This window comes from Carettochelys insculpta, chromosome 16, assembly GCF_033958435.1.
Source record: "Carettochelys insculpta isolate YL-2023 chromosome 16, ASM3395843v1, whole genome shotgun sequence".
NCBI classification, from domain to species: domain Eukaryota; kingdom Metazoa; phylum Chordata; order Testudines; family Carettochelyidae; genus Carettochelys; species Carettochelys insculpta.
The window spans coordinates 29,860,849-29,873,396 of NC_134152.1; the positions used below are offsets into that span (position 1 = coordinate 29,860,849).

The 12,548-nt window shown below is 46.8% G+C and overlaps 1 protein-coding gene across 4 annotated transcripts in view; it reads left to right on the forward strand.

Moving 5' to 3' along the window:
- Positions 1–12,548, forward strand: part of SDK1 (sidekick cell adhesion molecule 1) — a 727,049-nt gene that overhangs the window by 695,178 nt on the left and 19,323 nt on the right. For all 4 annotated transcript variants that reach the window (XM_075010599.1, XM_075010598.1, XM_075010600.1 and 1 more), the window contains 2 exons: positions 6,301–6,465; positions 11,550–11,687. In XM_075010599.1, the coding sequence (XP_074866700.1) occupies positions 6,301–6,465; positions 11,550–11,687 (303 nt within the window). The remainder of the gene's footprint in view (positions 1–6,300; positions 6,466–11,549; positions 11,688–12,548) is intronic.

The following is a 12,548-nucleotide window of genomic DNA, read 5'->3' on the forward strand; positions in this document are numbered from 1 at the left end:
CTGCCCCTCTCTCATGCTGAGGAAAAAAAATAGATTCCAGCTCTGTGTTCCTGCGTTACAGTAAATGCCACTGGGAAGCCTTTGGCATTCTCACAGAAAACATCACCTAGGCTTTGATATGGCCGCTTGTATAATGTGTATCAGATTGTGCCCTCTGCTTTTATGTTCAGACAACAGGTGGAAAATGGCAAACGTGTCCTAATGACCCTAATTTTGCCACAGAGAGGAGAGTGGAGCTGAGTGGCTTTAGCTGCATTCTACAACAGTTGACGGATTGACAGAAGGCAGAACAAGGAGCAATGGTCTCAAGTTACAGAGGGGGAGGTGTAGGTTGGATATTAGGAAAAACTTTTACCAGGAGAGTGGTGAAGCATTGGAATGCGTTACCTAGAGAGGTGGTGTAATCTCCATCCTGCGCTGTTCCTGAGGAACACATGGTGCTATGAATATTTGGAGAAAATGGTACAGAGACAGTGGCTACGTCTACACTAGCCAAAAACTTCGAAATGGCCATGCAAGTGGCCATTTCGAAGTTTACTAATGAAGCACCGAAATATGTATTCAGCGCCTCATTAGAATGCGGGCGGCACTTCGAAATTGACATGGTTCACTGCCGTGTGGCTCCTCCAGATGGGGCTCCTTTTTGAAAGGACCCCGGCTACTTCCAAGTCCCCTTTCTCCTATGAGCAGATAGGAATAAGGAGACTTTGAAGTTGCTGGGGTCCTTGTGAAAAGGAGCCCTGTCTGGACGAGCCGCGTGGCGGCGAGCCGCATCAATTTCGAAGTGCCGCGGCCGCCCACATGCTAATGAGGCGCTGAATATGTATTTCAGTGCTTCATTAGTAAACTTCGAAATGGCCATGCAAATGAGTCTTAGTGCCTGTGTTGGCCTGCTGTAGATGCCGTGATATCTATATCATTTTCTTGCTCCAGGATAGGCAGAGCCATAGCTCTGCTTGCTTTGTGGGATAGGCTGTACAAGTCCAGGACAACAAAGTTTTCTGGTTCTGGCCAGGTATGTCCCTGTAGGACAGCATGGCTTAACCCCATTTTAGGAATAAAAAACACTGAAATATGCTCCCAGCTGTTGTGGTTTCTAACATGGGCCAAATAAGCCCAAAACAGCCAGGAACATGCATTTAAGACATAGACAACTGAGGTATTTTGTCCTCAGAATTACTCTTCCCAGGGGACAGACATTTTCAGGAAGAACCACTCACTGGACCTGGGGTTTTTCCCTCCTCCAGATGCCTGAGGACTGATCTCTCTCTAGCTCTTCTCTGGTCTCCTGAGTGATCTTTCTTTCGATTTTTATGTATTTTTAAAATTCAGGGTTTAAAGTGGAAACAAGCCAGCACAGTTCAGTAAATTCAAAGTGAAGAGTGCAGCTGCATCTCTGATTCCTGCATCTCCTGCGCCTTCTGAACTGCAGGCAGGGGGCTGCCTTCATTTTCCATTCTTGTCCTTTGGTTCGTTGGCACTGTAACCCAACCTTTCCCTTTACTCAAGAAATTGACATTGTCATCTTGTCTTTTGTGGGACTAATACTGACCAAGCTGAGGAGGCCCTGTTGATCAGTAGCTTTTATCCAAGTAAAGCTCCTGATTTCTGATTACTAATAAGTTTTATACACAGCTGTCTGGTTACACAAAGAAGGAAAAGCTAATGTTTAAGAAATAAATAATTGACGGGTTTCCAGTTAGCCCCAGCATCAGCAGGGCAGTCATTTGTCACTTGGCCTGTCTTATCAGAACCAGAAGCCTCTGTTAGTGCCTGACTGTTTTATGCAGCGGGGAGACCCTGATTAATTGTCCATGATATCAAGCTTTTGTGTTGGTGTGGCGTCTGTTCAAACACCTGCTGAGCACAATACTGCTCTCCACCTCAGACGGGTAAACTGCGAGAATAGTCCCTGAGTGTAACTGAGACAGGCTGTACATGGTGATAGGTAGGAGCAGTTATTGTCTTCTGGAGTGATTAGAGCCTTCTTGCCACACAGATGTGCGCGCCTCAGCTCTGATGGAGAAATTGGAGCTGGAAGATAAAGATCAGATTCTTGTGTCAGCAGGAAATGAGGCTAGGCCTTGATGCAGAGTATCATTTATAACAACAAGAGGCAAATAATATTATTTTTCCAAGGAATTCTTCCTTTGTGATGTATCCCACCAGTCAGAGTCCATGTAGCCAATGAAAGATAATATGAATTGAAGGAAGGGACAGATGCTATTGAGGCAAAAGCAATTGAGAGCAATATGACTTCATCCCCATCGCCAGCTGTGCTGAATCTCACAGTACGTTAAACAGGAATTGAGTGGGACCAGCTAGTCGTGCATCTGTTTTCAGGGGTGCTATTCAGAGGCGCAAACTTTGCTTCTCTCAGTGGTTTCTCTGTACTTATACACTGTTGAGCGATTAGGTTTTGGCATGCAGATCATCCTCAGTGTGACCTGTGTGGGAAGTGTTGTGTACAGAATGCTAATGATTTTCCACCTAATACAGAAGCCAGTCTCCCCTCCCTCTTAAGTGTCTCACTAATGAATTTGCTGTCAGATGAGCTGCTGGCATTATGGCAAATGTCTTTTGGGGGAGAGGGAAAGTTAAATGCAATGAGAGATTTCATAACTACCCTCAGCAATACTGGGTAGCAAAGTTTACCATCAGAATAAGATGTCTTTTTAGTCTGACTCTGCTGTCTATACACAGGACAAAGTATTCCCATCAGAAATAGGACAGCTGAGGGTGCTCTCAGTTTTTCAGAGCCTTCTGGGCCAGGTTTTAGTCTTGCAAACCCAAAGGACTGGCGTGTGCCCAGTGCTTGTATACACTGTGGAGTGGAAAGGAAACAAGGGGCCTTCTTCCACATCCCTGCTTGCAGTGCATAGGTCAGCCCCAACTGCAGTTCTTCCTACTATTAGCAGTGCTGCAGGAGGTGGTTTCCTGTTGGGCATAATCTGGCCCAAACCAGGAAATGCCAGGCATCCTGTCTTCAATCAGGGTTCCCAGCTGAATAGGGACCTTGGCAGCTCTGGTCAGCTCTGCTGACCAGGCTGTTAAAATTCGGGTCAGCAGTGCAATGGGGTTAGGGCAGGCTCCCCTGCTCCATGTGGCTCCCAGAAGTGGTGTGCATGTCTCTGCAGCCCCTAAGCACAGGTATGCCCAGGGAGGAGCTGCATGGTGTCCCCCTCTCTAGAGCCAGCTCTGCAGCTCCAATTAGAAGGAGCTGCAGCCACTGGGAGCCGTGGTGGGGGGTGTTTGCGAGTGAGGGCAGTACACAGCCTCTCTGCCCACCCCTGGTCCTAGGAGCTAAAGGACTTGTCACTGCTTTCATAGTTGCCTCAGGTAAGTGCTGCCCGTAGCCCACACTGCACCACAGAGCCCCTACCACAGCCCTGAGCAGCCTCCTGTACCCTAACTTCCTCCCAGACCCCACATCCAATCCCACACACCGACACCGGTCACCTCCCTCACCCAAATTCCCTCCCAGAGTCTGCATCACCTCCCAAGGCCCACCCCCTACCCAGTCCTGAATTCCCTCCTGTACCCCAAGCCCCTCGTCTCTGGCCCTGCCTCATAACCTGCACTCCGACTCACTGTCCCAGCTGGGAGCCCCCTTCCCCAACCTGACTGCCTCATTTCTGGCCCCACCCTGGAGTCTGCACCCCCAGCTAAAGCTCTCACCCTCTACTACATCCTAACCCTCTGCCACAGCCCTGAGCTGCCTCCTACATCCCAGAGCCTTCTTCCCTCCCACTTGCTCCAACACTCCGCCCCAGCCTGAAGCCCCTTCTGAACCCTGAGCCCCTCTTTTCTTGCCCTAGCCCAAGGACTGTAACCCCAGCTGTAGTTCTTACCCCCACCACACACCCAACCCCCCTGCCCCAACCTGGTGAAAATGAGTGAGTGTGCAAGGGTGGGGGTGAGTGAGCAACAGGGAGGGATGGAGTGAGCAGAATAGGGACCTTAGAGAAAGGGCAGGGTGGGGCTGTGGGGAAGGGGACAGTGCAGGGTGTTCAGTTTTCTGCAGTCGGAAATTGGCAACCCTAACCAAGGGTGGTTCCATTTCATCCAATCCCCAATGTTTTGAGCGGGGTGGGGATGTGAAGTAAATGGCTCCTTTTTGGCCCAGCTTCAGGAGGCAGTCTTCTTAGGATTGGACCTCAATGTCAGTCAAAAGGGGAAGTGGGCCAAGTAACTGGAGTTCCCCTGTTACGCTGGTTCTCTGAAGAAACCAGCAGGCTTCAATAGGTAACCTGATAGAAACTACAGCTCTGCCTTCTCTATCCTGCCCTGGGGCCATGTTGGGATGGTGGCAGAGAGGCAGAACTGCCAACATGAGTCCTCATGGTGGGGTGGGGGTGCATAATTTCCCTTAGATGCAGGTTTCACTATGTGGTTGACTTACAGCTCCCTGTAGCAGCTTTGCTGAATTTAGCACACTGTCTACACAAGCAATTACATGGACTATTTTAAGAACAACAGTGAGAGTGTGGTAGGTTTGTTTCTGCTGAAATTAGTGTTGGAAAAATTGTTTATTCTGTTGTTTTTTTCCTCCACTGAAGCAATTCTCAGTGTAAATGAATAGCTTTTAAAACAAACCACAGTGGGCTGAAATTATGTATCAATATTTACAAATATTTTTATGAAAACTCATTGAGTCATAGCAATTATGACAATAGTGTATAGAATCTGATGCAGGATCTAGTATCAGTGATTGCAGCAAATGTGCTTCAAAAATGTATCCATTCTTCACTCAGTTCAAGTAAGAAATATTCCAGCCTTGTTTTATTACTTTATATTAGCCTTGCATGGTGAAAAAAAATCCAGCATTACACTGCCCGACATCTAGGATGGCAATGTTTTATACACATTGTAACAAAAGTAATTCATAACAACGGAGTATTATGATAAGTTCATTAAACTCTGCAAATGCTGGTGAATAATGTATTGGTCTGATTTTTAAACATGATAAAAATTAGCCATTTTATTGTTCATTTGTATTTCTCAAACGTGGATAGAATAATAACATTTTCAGCCTCCTTGTTCAGTCCACTAGGGACTGTCAATCATCTTGATCAGAACAGATGCAGTTTGGGGGTTGTCAGTCATTGTTCATGATGTGAGACACACAGTGCATTACAAATTAGTATTTACCCATGGCAGAATTAAAGCATTCACATAGTAGTGCAGCTACCTTATTAATGATTCAATTCTTCCCCTTATTTCCTCTTGCAAAGGAAAAGGCTAAGGGCCAAATTCTGTTTTCACTCACATTGGTGTAATTCTGAAATAACTACAATGACTTCAGTGGACTTGTACTAGGGTAAATGAGTAAGTGAGAACAGATTCTGCCCCAGACTGTGCAGGAATGGAACATTACACCAATGATAATGCTGCTGGCTTTTGCTTTGCGACTACACTTGTGGCAAGCAATCATGGACATGACAGAAGCTGAGGGCAGACAGCTTTCTTTCAGTGCAAGCACCTGTATCAGTTACAGTATTTGTGTAGACTTTGTCATTCTCTTTTTATAGTACCATTAAGACACATTGAGAGAAAAACTAATTATGAAAAATGTTAATAGTCTTTGGACCAGATCCTTGGAACCATGCCAGTTGAGATCAGCTGAGGGGCTGGCCCATGGTGCACCTTGAATGTTCTGGTGGCTGTACGTGCTCCTCCACCACACACAAATGGTAACTCTATTCCATCAGCAGGAAGTCAATAGTAATGATAAGTTTGCTGGTCGTCTCTGGAAAATAGGTTACTTAGCCTGATGTTAATCTCCTAAATTTAACATTCTTAGCCAGAGATTTTAATCGCAGTTGTAATTTTTATCCTACCATTAGCAGGGACCACCTTATTAAAAATGACCTGTTTTCATTGTGCTACAGGTAGATAGGTCAAAATCTTCTATGTCATAGGAAAACAGTATGATACATGCTCTGCATGGGTATCAATATAACTGGTAGTATGGCTAATGAATATCTAGATTATCTCATTGTGAACTGGAGTACAGAACAGGGAGGATTAACTTGTACTCCAAGTTCTAGTTTTAAGATTCACCTATGTGCAGGGCTCATGTTTGGATCCTGACATAATATAAAAGCAGTCCCAACCTAGAATGATTGTGGCTCAATAGCCTACCACATTACTTTGATTTACTTGCTGTGTTGGACACAGGTAGGCATGGAAATTGCCTCATGTTGAAACACATGATTAATAGCAACTCATTTCCACAGAACAAGAGAAAGAGTGCACAGTAATAATGCTAATGATGCTCTATTTTTTCTGCTTTCCTAGATGAAGGACTGTGGGATATGTTTGTGAAGGACATACCCCGCAGTGCTACCTCCTACACGGTCAGTCTGGACAAGCTAAAACAGGGGGTGAGTTATGAATTCCGAGTAATAGCAGTCAATGAATTTGGCTATGGAGAACCAAGCATCCCATCTACAGCAGTATCAGGTAATTAACTGGTCTGTATTATGCTTTATCCACTGGGCTTCCTTGTGGGGAAAGAGGAAAGTGAAGACCAGAGCCAACAGTTAAAATAAAGCATCAAGACCTTGTCTCACATCTCTGCTACTTCATTGTTATGTCATAAAACCCAATTGAAATGCTAAAACTGGATTAATGCAATTAAGGGTCAGATGCTGATTTTACAGTGGGCCTTTCTCTCAAGGGGAAGTGCTTTAGTTGGAAGAGGTGCATAACACTTCCCGTGCATAACTCCCACCGGAAGGAATGGGGTTTTACATGTACATTAGCCGGTGTACAACATAACTATACAATCTGTGATTTGTTTGCTTTTTCCGCATCTCCTCCATTTCCTTTCTGTTTCTTCTCTTCACATGGGTCCATTCACTCCCCAGTTTCCTGGGGTAGCTAGTTTCTCTATTATTTTGTATATATTGCTCTAAAAAGCTGTGTCTACACGTGCATGCTACTTCAAAGTAGCGGCACTAATTCGAAATAGCGCCCATCACGGCTACACGAGTCGGGCGCTATTTCGAAGTTAACTTCGACGTTAGGCGGCAAGACGTCGAAATCACTAACCCCATGAGGGGATAGGAATAGCACCCTACTTTGACGTTCAACGTCGAAGTAGGGACCGTGTAGCCGATCCGCGTCCCGCAACGTCGAAATAGCGGGGTCCGCCATGGCGGCCATCAGCTGAGGGGTTGAGAGACGCTCTCTCTCGAGCCCCTGCGGGGCTCTATCGTCACCATGGGCAGCAGCCCTTAGCCCAGGGCTTCTGGCTGCTGCTGCGGCAGCTGGGGATCCATGCTGCAGGCACAGGGTCTGCAACCAGTTGTCGGCTCTGTGGATCTTGTGCTGTTTAGTGCAAGTGTGTCTGGAAGGGGCCCTTTAAGGGAGCGGCTTGCTGTTGAGTCCGCCCTGTGACCCTGTCTGCAGCTGTGCCTGGCACCCTTATTTCGATGTGTGCTACTTTGGCGTGTAGACGTTCCCTCGCAGCGCCTATTTCGATGTGGTGCTGCGCAACGTCGAAGTTGAACATCGACGTTGCCAGACCTGGAGGACGTGTAGACGTTATTCATCGAAATAGCCTATTTCGATGTAGGCTTCACGTGTAGACGTAGCCAAAATGTGCTGGGTGCAATTTACTGGCAGAGTATGCTGTATGCTCTTCTACTGACAATTCAGACTGCCACGACAGAGAGCCTGGCCAGGGCACAAAGCTCCGCTGGCAGCCCCATACAGGCAGGGAGCTGGGCTGGGCTGGACTGGGGGAGTCAGGCTGGGACATGGAGCCAGGCTGGGGAGCCCCACAGCTAAGAGCAGGGCCAGGGGTAGAGTCCCAGGAGAAGTCCTGGCCAGCAGCCCAGTGGGAGGGAGCCCTGGCAGGATCAGAGCCCCCAGTCAGCCTAGGAACAGTGACTTGGCAGAGGCCAGGAGGGGAGCCCAGCCAACAGGCTGGCAGTTCCCCCTCAGGGCAGCCTGACCTACCCTGGGCCAGCAAATCCCATTATTTGGGGCTGTTTATGTCCCGAGGATGCTGGACCAGGGAAGTACAACCTATATTCACCCACCTTCCTGTCAGCTCTGTTGTGGTTGTCTCAAATGTGTAGAGTTGTGACCTAAACAGTCTTCAGGAATCTCTTTGGACTCAGGTCTCAAGACTTGCCAGGAGTCAAGTGACGGTAATTTCAGATGTAAGTTAGGCTGGTGCCTTTGTGTTTCATTGGTATCCCCTCAGCAGGAATTTTTTGGCCTGTTGTTGAATCAGAAGGAGCTGTCCCAGTGAAGGTCAAGGGCATCTCTTTACCCTTGCTTCTTCATTGCAAGTTGCTTGTGGGCAAACTGTTAAAATATCTTTTGTGGTTCCAAATTGTGGAGCTTCCTGAGGGTCTAACAGAGCCAGCCTCTGAAGTGGGTCTTATCTCTTTGTTTCTGGGGCAAAGAACACTAACACCCATTCACAGCTGCGGGGAGAAGTAAATGCTATTTGTTGCCATTGGTGTTGTGTTCATTCCCTTCTTTATCCCTGCATCACTAACTGCTTAGCCCCTAAGAACTAACTCTGGATTTCACAGTGAACTGTTTCCTTGTCTTCCTTCTCGAGCCATGTCTGTGTGAGTGCTCAACCTCTGTTCTGGGTGCTATTCCCACACCTTCAATCAAAGATTTATCCAGCAGTCCAGTGTGGGCTGCATATGTATGGTGTTGCTGCCACATGCTGTGGTAGTTGGAACCATGTGGGCATGTCCTGTGCCCTCCAGTTCCTTCTCAGCCACCTCCAACCTGAGTCTGAGCTCCACAGTGCTCTGCAAATGAACAAATTAGCTAGTTAGAAAAGTTGTATAGTTAGTATTTTACTTTAGAATATCATAGTTATATTAGTTACTGTTGTATTTTTTTTAATTCAGTTAAAATGCTGGGCTTTCCAGGCTTTAAGTGTTACTTGTAGAGAAGCTATGCCTGTGTCTGATGGACATGTTCAATGTGTCCACTGTTTGGGGGACTCCCATGTACCCCAAAAATGCCCCCACTGTTTTAAACTCAAGGCCAGAGCCAAAAAAGACAGAGACTTAAGATTAAAACTTATTCTGGTGGAAAAGTCTCTTAGATCCTCTTCGGACGCAGGCAAGCAACTGATGATGGTTTCTCCTCCTCCTTACTCACCAAAGGCTAAAGCAGTCCCAAAAAAGAGAAGCTCCTCAGTACCTGAGGCAGACCATGGTACCAAGAAACACTTGCCTGTTTGAGCCTCTTCTTCGCTGCATAGGCCCTCTCATATAAGTACATACGATGGCCCTGGTACCTTGGGCACCAAGCAAAAAGGCACAAAACTATTCATGCTCCCCTCGGCACTGTCCACACATCAGAAACCTCCAGCACTGGCAGCATTGATTATGACTGTGGCACCGACACCTATAGCTACACTGCTGCATGCAGCCACCTTGGCACTGACAGTGGATCTAGTTCCCATGCCAGCATCACTTTCCACCCCAGCACCTATGGTGCTGCCTTCACCTTCGGCACTGATGCCTTTCTGTACGCACAGAAGTTTGCAGGTTTCCTCCTCTGCTCTTCAACACTGACATTTTCCCACATCACTCACTCCAAATCTTGTATCCCTGGCACCATCCCACTCTTCAAGCGACGAAGACATCCATGTGGTCTTTTCTCCATGCCACAGTTTTTCAACTCATTGATATTCCCCATTGCCACAATCATCAAGGGCACCACACCAATATGTTGTCTTGATATGGGCATCGCTGGTTATCACCAATGCCTTACACCCCACAATGGCCATATTGGAGTCTGTGGGATCCCACAAACCACACTAGAGCCACTATTTTAGCCCCAAAAGGCACTATTGTAGCCCCAGTCAAGAGCTCTTTCATCCTCACAGCATGATACTTGAGGCTGAGATGTCTTGAAAAAGGGGATGACAGGAAATGAATAATAATAGTACTTCCCACTCTTAACCAAGGAGCTCAAAGCACTTTATAAAGAATAAATATTATACCTATTTTTTTCAGCTGGAGAAGCTGAGGCATAGGTGACTTAAGATGACCATGTAGCCAATGTAGCAGAGTTTAGAATAGAGCTGAATAGCAGAGGTGCTGCTGATCAGGGTGTGTTCAGCTGACAGTGGGTGACGGGTAGGACTAGAATCACAGGGATGTTGAAAATTTGGGTTGAAGTGCATTAACACTGGAGAGTACTTGCTTGGGCTAGAGTTCACTTAATTGCTCTTCGCCAATGCCTTAAAAAGTCCCGAAAGGAAATAAAGAAATGAATTTAATTATAACTTTATAGAATCTTGTAAAGAAGAAACAAATAATTGTTTAATTTTTATAACATAACATGACTATTTTATAACCCACAGACATTATCTTCACAGTTGCAATAAACGTAAATAAGGAGAAAACCAGAATTAAAATTTGAACAGCTCAGCCCACGCAGAACACAATAAGAAAAAACTGAGATATCCCAAAGGCTTAGGCTTAGTTCACCTACATATCAGTGTCTTCAATCACCAAACCTGCACAATTTGCTGAGTCTGAAACATCTTCCCTCCACTTCTTCAGAAGAATCTTCACTTGGAATTCATGCAGATACTTCCTCTGCTATCGATCACTGCTAGCCACTCAGTTAAATCACAAATTTATAGATTTAAAGAAAACCTTGTTCCAAGAAAATACAAAAACCGACCAGAACAAAACAGAATTGACCCTTTCCCCACTGCTACATTTAAAGAGAAGTCGGTGAACCACACTAGTTGAGAAAGTTAACGAGAACAGAGGTGCCTCTGAATTAAAACAATATTTAAAGCATGCAATTAAAACAAAATAAGTCACTTTTCCTTTCCAGTTTCCCCTTGCTATCATTAACACTGTCCATGTTGCCTGTTAGAGGATTAACATCATCACTAACCTGCTACAGAATGATTCAGAGTTTGGGCACCAGCCTGTTATCTGCTCCTGGCTCAGCTTCTCCCAGGTCACATAAGACACACAACACTTAGTAAAACAGCTGCTCTGGCCATTGGCCCTCATGGAGTCTGGCCCCAGCAACAGAGACAGAACCTATTAGAGCAGGCCCAAGCCTACCACACCCAATTTCAGAAGCTTCTGGGTGTGGAGTCCTAAACTGGCCTAGCAACAATGACCCAAACACAACTTACTTCAACCTCCCTGCATGCATCTCAATAGAGATTTTGCACTATAAAGTACATGGGGTTACACTTGGATGTTGGATGCTGTTTGGGGGAGGCCCAGCTTGCCAATTTATGTGGGATTTGGGGTGAATCAGCAGAGCTCTTTTTGGATCAAGAACTGAAGTATCAGAGGCCAGGAAGACCTGGGCACATTGGAATTACTACGGGGGAGAAATAGGCACCATGCCTGACTTTGCTCCTAATCCAGCCTGTCAGCCAGTCCCTTTCTTGAACATTAACATGGGTACAGATTGCAACGGTGAAAGGCAGGGGGGACGCTAATGAAGCCAGGGGAAGGAATGTGTAGGAGCTATTTGGATAAAAGTGGGGGGTTCTGAACCTTTGTTTGTTCTCCCTGCAGCCCAAATGGAAACCCCTTTCTATGAAGAGTGGTGGTTCCTGCTAGTGATGGCTTTGTCCAGTCTCATCCTCATCCTGCTAGTGGTGTTTGCGTTGGTCCTGCATGGCCAGAGCAAGAAATACAAGAACTGCAGCACAGGTGAGTTGGTGGCTCCGTGTCAGTCCCTCCCATGGCACGGACGTGCTTTTACCATTCGAACCAGTGGCTCCAGCAGCATGAAATATCTCACTCTGTAGCTGTGTCTACACATGCACGCTACTTCGAAGTAGCGGCACTAACTTTGAAATAGCGCCCGTCGCGGCTACACGCGTCAGGCGCTATTTCGAAGTTAACTTCGACGTTAGGCGGCGAGACGTCGAAGTCGCTAACCTCATGAGGGGATCGGAATAGCGCCCTACTTCGACGTTGAACGTCGAAGTAGGGACCGTGTAGACGATCCGCGTCCCGCAACGTCGAAATTGTGAGGTCCTCCATGGCAGCCATCAGCTGAGGGGTTGAGAGATGCTGTCTCTCCAGCCCGTGTGGGGCTCTATGGTCACCGTGTGCAGCAGCCCTTAGCCCAGGGCTTCTGGCTGCTGCTGCTGCAGCGGGGGATTCATGCTGCATGCACAGGGTCTGCAACTCGTTGTTGGCTCTGTGTATCTTGTGCTGTTTAGTGCAAGTGTGTCTGGGAGGGGCCCTTTAAGGAAGCGGCTGGCTGTTGAGTCCGCCCTGTGACCCTGTCTGCAGCTGTGCCTGGCACCCTTATTTCGATGTGTGCTACTGTGGCGTGTAGACGTTCCCTCGCTGCACCTATTTCGATGTGGTGCTGCACAACGTCGATGTTGAACATCGACGTTGGCAGCCCTGGAGGACGTGTAGACGTTATTCATCGAAATAGCCTATTTCGATGTCGCCACATCGAAATAGGCTACTTTGATGTAGGCTTCACATGTAGACGTAGCCTGTGTGTTTCTTTGAGTGGAGCAATCATATTTCTTTAATCTCTAATCTGGTAGA